Consider the following 18,388-nt stretch of genomic DNA (forward strand, 5'->3'; position numbering starts at 1 on the left):
GTATCTTTGGTTTATGTATGGTATGGCTGTCCACAGTACACACAAAAGCACTGAAGGGTGGGCTTGGACAACTAGCAAGGGGGCCAACACTGCCGCACAGAGTTCAGGTTGTTAGGTGTCTGCTGTCATAGTCCAAAGAGAAGGACAAGGCCTCCCATAGGGCAGTCTGCTCTGACACTGAAGACTTGGCACAGGGCCAGGGATTTAGCTCAGTGGCACCACGCCTGCCTTGCAAATGCAAGGAGTTTGATCCCCGGTACCAAAAAATAAAATAAAATAATAAAATAAAAATAAAGAGACTTGGCACAAAGAAAGAAGGGAGAATCAAGCCATAAGGTGTTTTTTTTTCAGCGATGGGGATCTGACTTGGGGCCTTAACTAGGCAAACACTACCAATGAGCAACACTCCCAGCCTGTTCTCAATAATGTCACGTTGCCAGCTTATTGAAGGAAGGAGCGATTTCTGCTTTATTCCTCATTACTGGGTACTTGATATTAAATACTAGGCCAATAAATTCAGTCCAAGGACCTTCTGAAGTCCTGGGGAGATATGACACCTGCCTTGTAAGGCGGCATGTGTACTTTGCCATGTCCACCTGGTTTATATATGCTATGACTGAAATTCCCAATGGACTCAGAAGATTGTTAAAGGCCAAAGACTTTGCCCTGCAAATCAATTCTATACAGCAGCCTTTTAGCAGAAGCCTAAAATGACTACTGAAAGCTAGGCATGGGCTCTAGAATTTTCTAGGAGGGTAGGGACATAAAAATGGTTTAAGCAGGAGCTCAGTTCTCCCCAAGTCTCACCTTAAAACAATGACATAAATCTACCAAATGGGAAATAATGATTCTAAACAATCTGAGCCTTGAATTCAGATATTCTAAATATCTGGTGGCTCTACAACATGCTGGATGTACATTTGCCTGCAGATGTAAGATAAAGTAGTCATCACAAGGTAGTGAGCAGGGGCGAGGACAGAAAAAGCTACCTCTACCCCTGCCTACTCCTTGGGCTTGGCACTTGGTCTGTGACCTACTGAAAAGTCTGACCAAGGTATGGAGGGTGACACCTCAATTTACTCCATTCCCTACAAACCCTATGCACATCTCACTGCTGATGGTGGCAGAAAATAATGGACACAAGGGAGAAAACCACCTGGATTTGAGTCCCCGTGTGGCCATTATCTGGACAAAGACAGGTCTGTGACTTCACTCAGTGAATCTCATTTCTTACTACATGTCAGGTTCAATACTACTCACCCCATAAGGCTGTCATGAAGATCAAAGAGGGAGCATGTTTAAGCACCAGTGACCTGCCCAGAGCTTGATATGGACATTGCTATGATGGCCCAGGACTTTCCCATGGCCCTGGCTCCAGGAGTTTTGCTTATATTTCATTAATTGCTCCCAGACTAGTAGCCATGGTTCTGATGCTGTAAACTTAAGTCCCTAGCCAAGGACAGCTAGGAGACTCACTGGCCATAGAGACTTAGTACTTCCAGTTGTCTGGGGGAGTATCCGCCACTGTGGCAGATCATCCTAAGGCCATCAATATGACTGGAGGCAAGAACAGTGAACAAGGCTTCTGTATCTATAGTTCACATTAGCATAGTAATAATAGTAGTGGAAAAACCAGTCTTTTTCGACTTGCAGGGAAATGTCTGCCCACAGGAAATTAGAGCAGGTCCATTCCCACCTGGATGACCTGGTGGAAGGAGGTGAGGTGAAAGATAAACCTTCAGCAGTGTTGGCAGACACGACTCACAGCTCATGACACCAGGATGGAGTCATCACACCCTGGGCTACCCAGTGCCACCATATAGTAGGTGTGAATGCAATACTTAAATCATTGAAAGCCCAAATCTCTCTCTCTCTCTCTCTACACACACACACACACACACACACACACACACACACACCCAAGTAGTTTTGTCCCTTGAAAGTTAATCAAACCCTGCAAAACAGTTTCACAAAGGCTGACTAAGCCAAAGTGGGTCAAAAATTGAGGAAAACCATGCTATGGGACCTCCTTCCATGTAGGGGGACCTTGAAGAGGTGGGTATCCCAGGCTCCCTCTCCCCAAGTGCCACTTTTCCTCAAGGTCCTGGGCACCAGTCAAGGGACAAGAGATCTTTCAAGAAGCACCTCAGGTTTGTCCCAAATTCCCTGGGGCGCAGTCTATACAGGCTGAGCAAAGGAACCTCCTACTGTGGGCAAAGCCAGAGCCTGTGTGGCATATGGTAGGGACTGGGGCAGGGGATGCACAAGGGCTCTTTGCATAAAATCTTTGGCACTGCATGTAGATGCAAGCAACACCAGGTAAGCTGGCTTTGTGGTGCCAAAAGCATCCTAGCAGATGAATGTTGTGAATGGGAGATCCCTGAGGCAAGCAGGGCAGAGTAGGATGAGATTCCCTCCTCTTCTGCAGGGTCAGTGGGATGAAGGGCTTCTAATCTCACCTCCTGATAGCTGGTTTGTAGGCATGAGCTCTGGGCTGTGAGCTAGGGGGCCTTGATATTAGCTCTGTAGATCTAACTTAACCAGATTTGCCAAAAGGGTGGAAATGCTGCTCTAGGTGCTCCCAGGGAGAGTGCACACATAGCGACAACTACTCTAGACATGCCAGAAAGGAGCAGGAAGCCACAGCAGGGTCACTCGGGACGAGTCTGCTGGGCTCCCTTGTCTCCTTCCCGGGATACTGCTTATTGTTTAGTTTGGCACAGACCCAGTTGCTGGTCCTTGAGCTGACAGAGAGCCTTGCACAATCTCCTTGGGGACACCAGCATGGGGTCAGGAAACAGGGTTCTGAGCTAACTAACATGATCCCAGGGCTTCCCCTGCCCTGGAGAATCAGTTGTTGAGGGTGCAAGGCAGACCTCACAGGGGTTGAGAGGGAAGGTGGTGTAGGAGCAGCCACAAGTGACTCCTTTACCCAGAGAAGCTTCATGGCCATCTGCTCCTGGTACCCAGACAGCTTCCAACTCTTCCCTGAGACTTTGCCTCTTACAGGGGGTAAAGCACAGGTATTCAAAATCCTCTTTCCTCCTCTTCCCAGCTAGTATGTCCTTAGGTCCACGAAGCCCAAGTCTCATCGATAAAATGGGTACAGTATCAAAAGGGAGGGCGGTTGTGAGGGTTAAAATACAAATGCAAACTGCCAAGTACACTGTTTGGCATCTACTAACTCCTCAGCCAAGGGGCATTCGTGCGGGGTGTGCCTTTTGAAGGGCGCCTGATCCAAACAGACTTGGAGTCTTTCGTTCTAGGTAGACAAGAATGAAATGGCCCAAACAATAGTAGGAATTCTCATTTAGAACTCCTGGAGGGACAGAAGCTTGCACAAGGGAAATGTAGTATGCTTGGGACTGAAACCACCCTTTCAGGAGCAGTCATAGTCCCAAAGTAGAAGATGGTAGGCAGGATGGCCAAGTAGACTTCTAGCCCACTCCTGGGTAGCTGCATTCAGTTGAGCCTCAGAAGCTGGAGGACCCAAGGTCTTGGAGAGGAGGGCTCTTTCCTGGGGACTGGCAACAGAGTGGACTTCTATAGGACATTGTTCTTCCCAAACCAGGTAATTTGAAACAGTGAATAAAGCCACTGGCTTTTAGATATATGAAGGAGTAAGGGCAAGTTGTCATGGGAGCTGACCCTTACCATGCCTTGTCCAAGCAATGAGACCCTGTCTGGAGTCTTTCCAGGAGATAGGCCTAGGGCTGGAGGCCTGGAAAAGTCACTGTCCTGCTGCTGGGTGGCAATGCCACTGGCCAGGAAAAGGAGTTTTCTTAAAGGAATGCTGATGTGGATTATTATCTGGCAAGGGCTGTGGTTTCAGAGCTCCAGAAATTCTGTAATGGGAGGCTCAGACCCCAGGGCTCCTGACATCTCAGCCACTCAAGGAGGGAAGAAAATAGCACTCCAGTAGCTTCCCTGTTTGAAACTGCATGGAAACTGATAAATTAGGATGCATATTAAATACATGGGAAAAGCTAGCAGGAATCAGCAGGACCTCCTGGCAAGAAGGCAGGAGGCTATGGCTTCTTTCTGAGATAGTTGGAAGGAATCCAGCCTTCCCAGGAAGGGGCCCCACTAAGGACATGGCAGAACCACCAGCCACTGCTATTCTTTTCCCGGACTTCAAATACCGTCCCTTCCTGGAAGCTGCTGGTATCTTCATCTCCTTCAAAATTGGCTACAGCCACATACAAAGAGTCCTTTGGGCCATCAGCACTGGGGAAGGAGGCCGCGGCTGCTTTCTCCCTGTTTTCTCCCATCTTGCCAGCTACCCGTGACCCCAGCCCACCTTTGCCTCGTATGTCATCTTGGCTCCCAGAAGAGTTGGAGAGAAAAGGTTTGGCTTTGGGAGGGACCAGGAGGGCACGGCCAGGGGCAGGAACTACCCTGCTTTCATTGGCTTCAGGTGGTGGCCCTCTGATCTCTGGAAGGGGCCTGGATGATGATGAGGTTTTCTTAGGGGGTGGTGGTCTTCGGGGTGGGACCACAGGTCTCTGCGGGGTAGGGTCTTGGAGAGGGATGGGAACACTTTTAGGCCCAGCCTCCGTGGTCTTGGCTGGCTTTGGAGGAGGTCTACAGGATGTTTCCCTTGGGTTGAGCCCATCCTGTCTGCCAGACCTGTCCTGGGCACGGCCAGGTCCCTCCCCTGGGAGGAAACTTCGGCTGAAGGCCATGTCTTGGCCTCCAACAGCCTGGTGGCCCTCTCCATCCAAAAAGGATTTCTCTTGGGACTTGGCAGGCCTGAGCTTACTCCTGAGGTTGCAGATGTCCACTTGGTCTTCGCCCTGAGGTGGCTCTGTCCGGGGAGATGGAGCTGGTTTTGGCCTAACTTGAGGTTTAGACTTCAAGAATGGATTCTGGGGAATGGCTTCTGGCTTATCCTCTAGTGGCTCAGTTTTGGATTTGGAGATGGGTCGGAGATTGGGCTTCTTCACTTCCTTTGCCAATACTTTGTGGCCACACTCTAGCCCCATGTCATTTTTGAGTTGGAACAATTTGCTTTTGTCAGGTTTGGGTTCGGGCCTCCTGTTGTCCCGGGCTGAGGGGGCATGCTTGGTTGGAATCATTGGCAAAATCATGCCAGGAGACTTGGCTGAAGAGCTCCGGAGCTGCTCCATCCTCTGCCGCTCCCTCTCCAGGAGCTCTCCTTCTGACTTGATGATAGATTCTTTCCTCGGGGGGAGGCTGGGCTTCTCCTCTAAGTCAGGGTCCAAGATCTCCTCATAACCTGCTGATGCAGACATGTCTGCCTTTCTTAGGGCCTCCTTCCCACCTTTCCAGTCTTTGGACCATGGCATCCCTGAGTCCATGGCACCATGAGGTGCATTGGGCAGGGGCCGAGAGGGACCCACAGTTTCACTGCCTATATTGTTCTCCATTGCTGCTGCATCTCTGAGTCGGAGCTGGGTCACCTCGTGGGGCAGGGGGGCCAGAAAATTGGGTCTTGAGGCATTGCTGGTCTTCTTATACTTGTCAATGAAGGTTGCCGGAGCCCATCCTTCCTTATCGTCAATCTGAATGTACCACCAGCCACTCAAATTCTTTTCAATCACCTGCGAGGGGGATAGACGAAAACACTTAGCAGGGCTGGTACCTGGGCCAGCAGTAAGAAAGGGTGGGGAGAACTATATGCAATGGGAACACTAGTAGCTGTGTCTCTGTGCTCTGCAGATTCTCCTACAAGGCCACAGTGGACTGTCTTGGGAGGCATTACCATGCATCAGAATATCTTACATGGTCGCAGGTTCCTGTACAATTTTGTCTATTTTTTTAAAAGACAGAGCCTTACTAAACTGGCCAGGCTAGCCTCTAATTCTTGGGCTCATGCAGTATTTTCATCTCAGCCTCTAGCAATGGGACTACAGCTGTGTGCCAATGTTCTGGTAAGTTTTTTTTTTTTTTTTTTTTCTTTTTGGTATCAGGGACCAAACTTGGGGCCTTGTGGCTTGTGAAGCAGGTGGCAGAACCACTGAGCTAAATCTCTGGCCCTAGCTCGTATCCAGTTTTAGATTATTCTAAAAGTAGTCCCTTGAGATATAGACTTGGGTACAGGTAGCTAATTTGAAAGGTGGTTCTAGGAAGTACAAGTATGTAAGTAGAAGAGAGAAAGGAAGAGGAGAAGCCAATTGTGAGCAAGCTATTGCTCTTGGTCTAGTGGTATTGAAACTGCCAAGTACATTCTGAAAGATCATGTAGACGGTATCTCAGAAGGGTTCTTCTGCAGGCAGGGCATTAACCTTTTGCCTTGCTAGGAAGTAGGCATGTTCAGCCTTCAGGGACCTGTGTGCAGCTGGAAGTCAACACAGATCAGGATACCATCACCACCTGGTGCAATTCTAAAGTAGGCAAAATCCACAGAGAGCCAAAATGACCCTTGGTCCTGACTGATTTGGTTGAGCACCAGTTGAAGTAGCTGGCTGAAGTTTATAGAGACCTCACAATGCGAAACATGTCTATATTTAAACATGAGAATCACATTTAGCTCTCTGTTTACAAAGAGGGGAACTGAAGCTGACGGAGTGGAACAGATTTTCATCTCTTATTTCCATCCCCCTCCAAAATCCATTCCCACTGAATGGAATGGAATGGAGGATGGAATCATCCATATTACTAAGATCTCACTTCATGTCTCTTTTGGTTCCTTTTCGGCTGAATCCACGGAGGTGAAAGGAGCACAAGCTGTATGTTACGGGCTGAACTGTGTCCTCTCCAAATCCATATATCGAAGTGTTCCTCCAGTACTTCCAAATGTCACACAGTATTTGGACAGGGCCTTTAAAGAGGTAATTCAGTTAAAGTGTCATGAGGGTAGACTGTAATCCAATCTGACTGGTAACTTTTTAAGAAGAGATGTGGTTAAGATGAGGACATAGCAAGAAGGTGGCTATCTGCAAGCCAAGGGAGAGACCTCAGGAGAAACCAAACCTACAGATACTTACATCTTGAACTTTTAGCCTCCAGAGCTTTGAGAAAATAAACTGTTGTTTAATATACTCAAAATGTGGTACTTTGCTATGGCAGCTTCAGCAAACAAATACACTTTAATTTCCCCTGAGGTCTGTACACAGCGATCTGATTAATGCTTACAACCTTCCTATGAGATAGGGATTGTGATCCTATTTTATAAATGCAGAATTAAGTCTCAGGAGAGCTAAGGAACTGGCAGAAAGTCATGCAGAAAGTCAATGGTGGAAGAGAGAGTCAAAAGTAGGCAGGTAGCCTTCAAAGGTGGAGCTAGTGGCACGGCCATCCCTGTCTCTTACATGGAAGACCTGCTTGGGACGGAGCCATGTCTGCAGTGGCACCTGCTGAAGGGGCTGCATGCATAGTCTGCTGTTGGCTTGCAGCCACAGATGCAGCAACAGGATGATGGGATCTAGGGCTCCACACTCGCTGCTTGAGTGGTCCTGGGCAAGCCACAAGCCTCAGATTCCAATCACAAAAGGGGGTGATGATAAGAACACACGCTTGCAAGATTTTACTGATGACCACAAGAGCTAATGCATGCCCTTAGCACTTAGGAAATATGATCTATTATTAAATTCAGCTGGAGGTCAATGAGAAAAGCAGGATGCACTGGACTGGAAGCACTTAGTGTACCCCCTTGGACTCTATTCCAAATAGGGAGATCACCAGCTTATAACACTGGGCAGCTCTGCTAACAAAGGCAATGCAGGTCACACAAGTCATAACCAGCATGTCTACAACTTCAACAGAGTCATGTACATGAAGGAATAAAAACAACACAATAATCAGTGTATGTTTATCAATGAGGATTGGTTAAGCTTATTCTCTACTCAAAGTTCTGTGGCTGAAGCTCTGGATATTTATGTTCTTACCATACCTTATGGGGGTTTTGTGTACTAGAGAGAGGGCAAGAACAACAGTAAATAAAAGCAAATGCAAGATGTCAAGAATGAGGGATAAAGCTGGGCATGGTGGTATACGCCTGTAATCCTAGTACTCGGGAGGCTGAGGCAGGAGGATCGCTGTGAGTTAGAGACCAGCCTGGGCTATACAGTGAGTTCCAGGTCAGTCTCACTACATAGTGAGACTCTGTCTTAAAAAAAAAAAAAAAAAAAAAAAGAAAAAAAAAAAAGAATGAGAGGTAAGAAAAGAGCCTGGGCTTTAAAACCAGAGATCTGAGTTCAAATCTAAGGTCTACTACTTACTAACTCTGCGACCTTGGGAAACTACCAAAAATTTTGGTTCACCAACGGTAGCATTTGACAAAAATTTGTTTTTGCATCAGGTGACAAAGAGGACTGTGGCCATCTTTCCCACACAAACAAAAATGTGGCCATTTTTTCCAAAATCGTAGAACAAATTACATTTGTGAACTGAGGCACCGCTATAATTTACCTCTTTCTGAGTTTCAAGTACCTTATCTATGAAACAGCTAATGATATTGATCTCTCGGGATTTCTGGGAAGGTTATCGATTAGGTGAGGAACCAAAGAGATACCTATCGACATCACTACTACCGCCACCCTCATCATCATCTACAAAACATGTCTTAAAGATAAGTGGTCCAGACAAGAAACTAAGGTGTGCCTGGAAGCCCTACCGCTAGGAGCCTGCGGTTCCATTCATGAATTTTGAAGACCATGATGATGTTGAAATGAACCAGGAAGGAAAAGTTGAGAAGGGAAAACAGCATATAAAATTTATTAGAAGAAAGGAACATGTGATTAAGCCAGAAACTTTAGTTAGCAACTCTTTGCTCCAGTAAGTCCCTCGGGTCCCTACTGGGAGAGCTTCTGTTGACATCAAGGAACTGTAAAGCAAAGAAGTGGGTTGTACCTGTGCTTCCTGAAAAACAGTCAGGTATATGAGCTTTTCACTGGATCAGCTTTAGCAAAAATGCACGAGAAAGGAATAAGGGGGATGGTTCTGGTTGAAGCGTCAGCAGGTTCAGAGGGAGACTCCTTAACACCTCCAGAAAATGCCAGGCATTTATGCAGTCCCTGTCGCCTGCTGCGTCTGCCTGCACCTCAGCACACTGGGGTAGACATCTGAACATTCTGAGCCAGGGAGCGGTAGGGCTTTTGGCAAATGTTCAGTTTGCCAGCATGCTCAAACAATGATGTGTATTTGTAGAAACTGCTGGATACTCTTGCAGTGCTGGGGATGGAACTTGAGCCTTTGCGTGCTAGGCAAGGGTTCTACTACTGAACTACACCCCCAGGCCCTCAAGGCTGTAATTCTTTCGCCTTAGTACGAGGAATTGAACTGAGGGAGCACTGAGCTGTATCTCCAGGTCTTTTTATTTATTATTTATTTTGAGACAGGATCACACTAAGTTACCCAGGCTGGTCTCAAACTTGTGATTCTGCCTCAGCTTCTTCAGCAGGTATTTCAGGGGGAACTGAACCTTAGTGTCCAGCTAAGGCTATGATTTAAATAAGAAGCTTTTATGTTTTCAGCCCTCTGGGAAGAAGCCCCTTTATAACATGCAATTTGGACTTCTGGTTTCAAGACAGAGACAGAGTGAACAGCACTTCCCTCTTACTGCAACAAATGCAGGGAAAGAAATCAATGAATCAAAGCCAAACTCAGAAGAAGAAAGAGTAGAAACTGCTGGGCCAGGAATTGCAAGGAATCTCCATAGTGATTCCTCATCATTTTCTGGTACAGGGGCTGCAGCCCAGAACTGCTGTGGGGAGTTTTGATGTAAAAGATCCCAGAGCTTAGGAAGGGGAGGCTCAGGAGCAACAGACAGGTGAGTCACTGGGACACAACAGAAGCAGCCAGGTTGGCTGACCTGCTCTCAGCCATTCACCCCATTCTTGTGAGGCAGGTGGAGGAAAGGAGGAGAAAGCCTCCAGGTGGAAACAATTGATTTGCAGGCCTGAGTTATAATCTCATGACACTACTGAGCAGCTGCTGAAGTGCCGGAACTGGTACTGAAGCCAACGAGAGCCGACCGATCCTCAGGTCCACTTCCGGAGCTGTTTGACTGTCTGAGGCCTTATCTTGTATAGTACCAACATCACAGAAAGAACTGAAACAAATACTAACCACACTACAAAGAACTGACAACTGAGGAAAGAGAGTTAATAAATAATAGATCTACGAGTTAAAAAGCATACTATCCTCAGAAAAATACAGGAGGCCATCAAGTTCATAAAGGAAAAAGTGAAACAGGAGCAATTAACTATGAAAAAGAATAAGAAAGAGCTCTTGGAAATTGATGAAATAAACAATAGAATGAACAGCTGCAGTTCAAATTAATGAGCTGAAAGAGCACAGTGTTTCAAGAACGCAACACAAAAGCCAGGCGCAGGGGCACATGCCTTTAATTTAAGCACTCTAGAAGGCTGAGGCAGGAGGATTGAAAGTTTAAGTCCACCTGGGAACCCTAGTGACTTAGCAAGACTCGGCCTCAAAATAAAAATAAAAAGGCATGTGGATGTAGATCAGTGTGAAGGTCCTGAGTTCAATTCCCACTACAAAAACAAAACAAAACACACCCCCAACAGCACAAAGGGATGAACATAAGATAATACAAGAGTAGTTAATAAAAGTTATTAGATATTGGAAAATAGATTTCCTCTATTTAATAATAGTTCTAGAAGGATAGATCAAGAAGAGTGAAGGGGATAAAAAAAAATATATATATATTTTTGGTACAGGGAATCAAACTCAGGTCCTTGCACTTGTGAGGCAGGTGGTGGAAACACTGAGCTAAGTCCCTGGCCCGAGAATCAATATTTATAGAAGCAAAAGTGGGGACTGGAGGTTTAGCTCTATGATAAAGCATTTGCTGAGCATGTATAAGGCTCGGGGTTCAAGCCCTGGAACCGATGAAGGAACAAATGAATGCATGAATTAAGCAAAAATGGGGACCTTTCTAGGACGACCTCCTGAGTTCTTAAGAGTGTAAAGGCCCACCTCCTGCCGAACAGGATAAAAATAAACCATCTCATACCCAGACACACAGTGAAATTTTACTCTTTTAAAGATAACAGTTATTCCTCAGGGAATCTGAGAAATGACACACTCTGAATAAAAATCAGGTTGACAGTACTGTTACTAGCAAACTAGATGCAAGAGACTGAAACAAACAAAAAAGAAAAAGAAGAGTGAAAATGGAACAATAGATTCAAAGTGCTGAGGAAAGATTACTTTACACCTAATATTCCAAACAATCATTGAAGGGGGAAAAAATAACATTAATTTTCATACTGCCAAGAAATTATATAGAGAAGTGGGCTTTCCCTTTATTTAAGGACACATAAATGGGAACACATGGAATTCAATGCAGGGAGAGAAAGAAAAGAAACCAGTGAAAATTAGGGCAGGCTTCTTGGAGGAGGCAGGGATCTGAAAAGTGAGTTCGATTTTGCTATGCCAAGTTCAGTTCAAAAAACAGCCCTGAGAATCTTCTATGGGAAGCAGGTAGGGGACTGGAAGCTGGGTTAAGGAAGGCCATTCATGCCAGAGAGAGTAGGAGAGGTAAGGGCCAGCATGAAAGGTAAGGGCTCAGGAAAGTAGTGGAAATAAGGCCGAACAGCAACAGTGGGAGGGACAACTCTCGAACATACAAAGGGAACAGGCGGGTGTTTCTTGTCAGATGAGGTTGCAATAGTCTGAACAACCCAAATCTGAAGACCTGAAATGCTTTATCCAAAATCTGAAACTTTCTTTCTTTTTTTTTTTTTTTTTTGGTTTTTGGAGACAGGGTCTTACTATGTTGTTCAGACTAACCTGGAACTCACTAAATAGCCCAGGCTGGTCTCGAACTCACAGTGATCCTCCTGCCTCAGCCTCCCGAGTGCTGGGATTACAGGCAAGCGCCACCACACCTGGCGCAAAATCTGAAACTTTCTTTCTTTTTTTTTTTTTTTGGTTTTTGGAGACAGGGTCTTACTATGTTGTTCAGACTAACCTGGAACTCACTAAATAGCCCAGGCTGGTCTCGAACTCACAGTGATCCTCCTGCCTCAGCCTCCCGAGTGCGGGGATTACAGGCAAGCGCCACCACACCTGGCGCAAAATCTGAAACTTTCTTTCTTTTTTTTTTTTTTTGGTTTTTGGAGACAGGGTCTTACTATGTTGTTCAGACTAACCTGGAACTCACTAAATAGCCCAGGCTGGTCTCGAACTCACAGTGATCCTCCTGCCTCAGCCTCCCGAGTGCTGGGATTACAGGCAAGCGCCACCACACCTGGCTCAAAATCTGAAACTTTCTGAGTGCCAAGATGATGCCAGAAGTAGAAAATTTTATGTTTTCCATTATTAAGAAAATAGATGAGACAATGCTTAATACATGTGAACTGTTATGTTTTTGATTTTCATCTTACTAGAATACATATGACTCACAAAAGAAACCCCCCAGCTAGGGAAGCGATACAAATACGAGTTTGCACCAAGACCTGACTGATAAGCAGGGATTAGACATAGATGAGGAGCAGCCCGGGGGGTTCTTCCTGCAGAGCTCCACTTGAGCAGCTTCTGTCCTCAGGGACCCACTACCTAATGGGATGATTTTATTAATTCAACAAATGTTTAGCGAGAATCTGCTACAAGTCAGGCTTGGTGCTGGAGATAGTACTGTGAAAAACACAGACAAAATCCCTAGTCCCAGTGAGTTTATGTTGTAGATACACAATAAACCACACACCTACCCATCCAATCATAAACCTACCCAACTAACAAATTAATGGAAGGCCCTGAAGCTGGAGTCAGACTCTGGGAAGCCACAGGAGGAAGTGCTAGTTGCAAAGGTGGCTGTGAAAGGAACCCCAAAGTGATGACAGGGAGGCCCACTGAGCTGGAGGCAAGGGTCTTGCAAACAGGGGATCCTTGCTGGGATAGAGAACCAGCCTGAGAGTAGATTCAAACCTGACACTAGAACCTGGGGGCATGGATTCTATTATGAACTGTACAAACAGAAACAATGTGAGTACAGCTATTGTACCTTTACTTGTCTTGTTTCCTCACCCACAGAATGGGGCAGTATATTTAATGCCATCAAATAGAGCTAAAAGGCGAACGGGGTAAAGGAGGTACAATACGGGGCCCAGGGACTTCTGCTTTGACTGTCTGGCAGCCGATCCTTCTGCTGGCAGCAGCCCACTTTTCCTTGGGCATCCCCGTCCCATTTGAGATTCAGGAACGGGAAGGTGAGGTGGGCGGCCAGAGCTCATGAGGCTCAATTCTGGGACCTCCACTAGAGGTACTGGGATTGGTGAGCAAAGAGATCACAAGCCTAGAGCTGCTGGGCCGCCCTCCTTGCTCCTGGCAAAAAGTCTGAATGAAAGCCAACTTATGAGAAACAGAAAGAGGAAGGTGTGTTGATATCACATGCATCTGAGTGACCGCCAGGTATGAAGGCAGATCTACCACACCTGCATTATGCATCAGGATGATGATGATGGTTTCTGCTCAGGCAGTGTGAGTACAGTGGCAGATAAGAGCAGGTTTCTATATTTTTAAAAACATGCTTTGAGAAGCTATGTGAACAACTACTCAAGTCCTGCCTCTGCGCCAGTCTCCTTTCCACCACCATCTCCTTTCTTCCTTGCTTTCAAAGTCAAGCTCTGTGAGCTCCCTACAGTGTTCCCACCTCTTCACCTCTCATTCTCTCTTCCAGTCCCTCCAGCGGTCTGCTTGATTCTCCCACCTCTTTAATGGACTGCTCTTGCAGTGACCAGCGACCTCCTTCTGTGTCATGAAGGCACTTTCATAGGCAGCGGACACTGTTGAATGCTCCTGCCTCCTGAAGTGCTCCACTGGTGCCTGCTTTCCCCTATTCTGACTCTTTCCAGACTAACCTGAACCTGCCTGACCAACCAATGCCAGCATCTCATGGCTTCTTCCCAGCCCTCTCATCCTCTCCTTTCTGGTTTCATCCACCTCCTCTATTAACCATTAATGGGGTGATTGTTTTTCAGCATCAGACATGACATCCAGATGCCCATCAGCAGCACTATCTGGCCGTTCCTCATGCCTAACACCAACTTTGTGGTCTTCTCCAATCTCTATTCCTACCCAGTCTTGCTGAGAAGACATTTTAAATATTACTCACATTTTTATATGTTATGCACTTTCTTAGTTACTTTTCACATTGCTGAGACAAAATACCCAATATCCAAAAGTTAAAGGGGGAAAGGTTTACTTAGCTCACAGTTTGTAGAAGTTTCAGTCCATAATTGGCTGGCTCCAAGGCAGAATGGCACGTAGCAGAGGGGCAACAGTTCACGAGAGAAGATAGCAAAACCAACAAGGGAACCTTAACAGTGTCTTTCTTTTATCTTATCCAGACTACTGGTATTAGGGTGGTACCAAACCAATCAGTGCACTGGTTTAGTAATCACACATCCTTAATCCCACCATCACACACTCTAGATCCAGCCACCTCTGAAAAGCCCTATGACCATATGAGGCTTTGGGGGGGATATATGGACACAAACCATAATAGACACTCAACAAGGTCCATAGGAATAATGATGCAGGGCATATTCTTTTAAACAGGTTAAGACACAACTCAGAATTTCCCCCAATTCTCTCCCTGTAGCCACTGATGCAAATAATAACAAAAGGATTGTTTTTTGGGGGGGTACCAGGGATTGAACTCCAGTGGAACCATTGAGCTAAATCCCCAAAAGGATTTCCTTTTCATGAAATATCAAGGTGCCTCAATGCCCCTGGAAGCAGAGTCAGAGGAGACTCTGACAGAGGTGACATCTATTTTCATGGACTCCAAGGACTCCGTGGCTAAAGAATGCCAAGCTAATCTTGGTTCTGGTACAGGAAGCTCAGGCCAGATAAGAGTATGGGCTGGTGCCACTAGCAATCTAGAGTAAGGGAAGGGAAGGGAAGAGAAGGAAGGAATGAAGGAGGAAGAAAGGGCTCCTAAAGAGGTGTTGGGGGGTGTCTAGTGATACCCGTGGTCCTGGGCTGTCACACACACTGGAGCTGTGTTGTTTAGAGGAACAAGGAGGGAATAGAACCCTGGCTTGTGCATGCTAGGTAAGCGCGCTTTAGGTTCTAAAACATCACCTTGCACACATATCCACAGTGGGTACTCTTATGAACACCGGTCTCATTCCTTGGTACCTATGGGGGACTGGTTCTAGAACCCTCATGAATACTAAAAGCCATGGATGCTCAAGTCCCTAACATAAAATGGTGTTATATTTACATAGGCCTACACACACCCTCCTGTTACTTACTTCTAGTGTAATACCCAAAACAATATAAATGGTGTGTAAATAGTTGCTATATTTTATTGAGGGAATCATGCAAGAAAAAAGCCTGATGTATTCAGTATACAGTTCTTTCCCTCAAATGTCTTCTATCTGTAGTGAGTTGGATCCTTACATGCATAACTGTCGAACACAGAGGACAGACCGTGCTTATTTGTTGCAGAGATGAAGAGATTAAATCTGTCTCCCAAGATGGTGTGGGCAGTGTTTGGCCTCCGTATACTCATGACACAGCGAAGGTGGAGTATTTATGACTGGCTCACCTACTTCTGCAAATGGTCTCAAGAACCACCTTCTTCAAAGGTTTCTAAGCCCCAGTCCCCGTGGCCATCCCATTACTTACAGACTTTCTTGAGAGCATGGGAAACACCTTCAAGCTTTAACTTCATGAAAGAGAAAAGAGAAATGCAAGAAGAGCAAGGATTTATGCTGGGCTTGATCCAGGGATCAGAGTAGACATGAAGAGGGAATAGGAAGAAAAGAAGCAAGAAAGGAGGCAGATGATTTAAAAAAAGGGAGAATACAGGCCAATTTCAAAGAAATGCATACTGTACAATTCCACGTATATCACAAGTCCAAAATCGGGGAAGCTAGAGGGGCAGAAGGATTGGGTGGCAGGGCTGAGGGGAAATGGGGGTGTCTGCTAATGGGTAAGAGGTTTCTTTTTGTTCTGGAATTAGACAGTTGCACCGGCTGTGTAACTCTGTGAATATAAGAAACCACTGAATTATTTTATACTTCAAATTGATATAATTGCTTGTAATGTGAATGGTATCTCACTGAAGCTGCTAACTTCTCCTCACCCTATCTTTCAAATGCAGTTGGTAAGGAGGGAAGCAGGAGGCGATGCCTATCATCAGGAATGACTAGCAGACAGGGGAAAGCAGGCGTGCTCACCTCAACCTTCAGACCGGCCTGGAAGCTGATGCCATCTGGGATGGTGGTCTGGAACTCGGCGATGGTATAATATTCTTCTTCCACTTGTGGCGGGACGGGAGGCTTCGGCAGGTTGAGACCTCGAGGCTAGTGTAATGAAAAAGAAGGCAAAAGCCTTACTGGGATGCTGAGTCAGGGCAGGACTAAGGGACCGCGGCACACAATCACCACAGACAGGGTGTTGGTGCATCCATTTGGATTCTAAGGGTTAAAACAAAGAGGACCTGACGTTCACCTCTGGAAGAGATCTCACTGGCCCTTCAACATTAGGGATGAGAAGAAACATGGGACATTTGGCTGCATTTTGAAAATATGGAGCAGGACTTTAGCACCTGAATTTAAGGTGCAGTGTGGGCTGTAGGAAGAACACAGATTTGCAAGTCACATCCATTTGACTGGAAATACAGATGATGGGTGTGACCTGGGCAAATCACCTCCCCCTGGAGAGCTCAGTTTTACCTCCTGTAGAATGGGCACAATAATAATACAGAGCTGGTATGCTTGCTCCAAGTATTAAATAATTTAATGCAGTGTATCTGATATACTACAAGGGACCCAATAGGTGCTCAATAAATGGTAGACAAAAGGAAGGGGGGGGCTGTTTTTCAAAGTGGAGGTTGAATAACCTAAAATTTATAGTTCTTAGGACCAGAAGGACTTTGCATTTTAAATAGTCGCACACACATATTAAGATATCCAAGGGAGGGGTTTCAAGTTTATATATGAAATTCATTTATATTTCATACATAGTACATAGCCTGCGACCTGTCAAGTGAGATCAGGGGTGGAATTTTCCACTTCTGGTGTCCAAACAGTGCTCAAAAAGTTTTGGATTTTGTAGCATTTTAGATTTTTGGATTAGAGATGTTCAACCTATGTTGGTTAAAAAGGTACCCAGAGGGGACGGGGATTTAGCTCAGCAGTTCAGTGGCCTGCCTTGCAAGCACAAGGACCCGAGTTCAATCCCCAGTACCCACCCCCAAAAAAAAGGTACCCAGAGGGGACGGGGATTTAGCTCAGCAGTTCAGTGGCCTGCCTTGCAAGCACAAGGACCCGAGTTCAATCCCCAGTACCCACCCCCAAAAAAAAGGTACCCAGAGAATTTAAAAAGGGAGTGTAATATAAATAACACCATAAATGATATTTGTGTCTCATTCAAACTTACCTATTGGGATGTCTGAATTGAGAAGACTGATTTAAAAGAAGTGGGCTCAGGGAGCAGAGAGCGGTCCTGAGGCCTAACCTATCACAAATATTCTTTGGAACATGAGTAAGGCATTTTACCAGCCTACATCCCAGTCTTTCTGCTTGTTAATGGGATTGGCTGCCACACAGCCAGCTTCACAAGGATGTTGCACAGAAGGAAAGAGAAAGAGCATCTCTGGAAAGTTCAAGGGCATGTGGCAGCCAATGGGCATCCCCGATGGCGCTCAGGTCAGGGGCCAGCTCCCCAGTAGCAAGCAAGGGTCCACTTACAATGGTCAAATCCCGACGAGGAGGGGGTCTCTGCCTCATCTTGGGTGATCCTGTGGAGAAACGAGACTTACTTCACTCATACGCAGTTCTACACATAAAATTCCTGATGTGGACACACGCCAGGAAAGGTTTTGTCTCTCCCTCAGAGGATGGAGCAGAACCCCTGCCCAGAAGACAGATCGCTGCTGTAGCCTTTCCTACAAGAAAAGTCTGAGCAGGAAGGAGCTGTGCATGCTTGGCTTAGGACCCTCTCTCAACATGGCTTTGCCGGGATCTTTTCTATGCCCAGACAAAAGGGGAGGGTGCCAAGTCCTTGAGCAGTGGAAAGCCTTCTTGTAGGGCAAAAGGCATAGGCTTCAGAATCACACAGAAAAGGATACCAACCCAGCTGTGAGGCTCAAGACTTCTGGCAAAGGACAAATGAACCAGATGACTGTGAGGCACAAGGCCCTCTCCTGTGGAGAAGCTAGTGATGGAGACGGAAGGCAGTTGTAAAGTTCTTGGCAAGTTACAGGCATGCAATCAATTTACTGTGCCTGGTTTTGTGCTCTAGAACAAGCTCCAACTAAACAACACATAAACAAATGGGATCAAACAGACCTGAGCTGACAAGATCAAGGGTTTTAAACTCTGGAGCTAAGATGCCCTAGCTCTGGGTCTCAGGGACAAGGGAGGATGGCTTTGAGTGGTCCAAGGCTCCTGGCTAATGGAGGAATGCTGACCAGATTATCCACATGCTGCCAGAGCTGGGT

General features: G+C 46.1%; 1 protein-coding gene across 3 annotated transcripts in view; it reads right to left on the reverse strand.

Annotated features, from left to right (window-relative positions):
* Positions 1–304: 304 nt before the first annotated feature.
* Sh3pxd2b (SH3 and PX domains 2B) overlaps positions 305–18,388 on the reverse strand; it is a 70,795-nt gene continuing 52,711 nt past the window's right edge. For all 3 annotated transcript variants that reach the window (XM_019207225.2, XM_019207224.2, XM_033761631.1), the window contains 3 exons: positions 17,637–17,686; positions 16,122–16,247; positions 305–5,564 (listed from right to left, as the gene is read on the reverse strand). In XM_019207225.2, the coding sequence (XP_019062770.1) occupies positions 4,029–5,564; positions 16,122–16,247; positions 17,637–17,686 (1,712 nt within the window). In that variant the 3' untranslated portion in view covers positions 305–4,028. The remainder of the gene's footprint in view (positions 5,565–16,121; positions 16,248–17,636; positions 17,687–18,388) is intronic.

The sequence above is a fragment of the Fukomys damarensis genome, unplaced genomic scaffold (genome assembly GCF_012274545.1).
Source record: "Fukomys damarensis isolate Sample0158 unplaced genomic scaffold, DMR_v1.0_HiC HiC_scaffold_9, whole genome shotgun sequence".
Taxonomy (NCBI): Eukaryota; Metazoa; Chordata; class Mammalia; order Rodentia; family Bathyergidae; genus Fukomys; species Fukomys damarensis.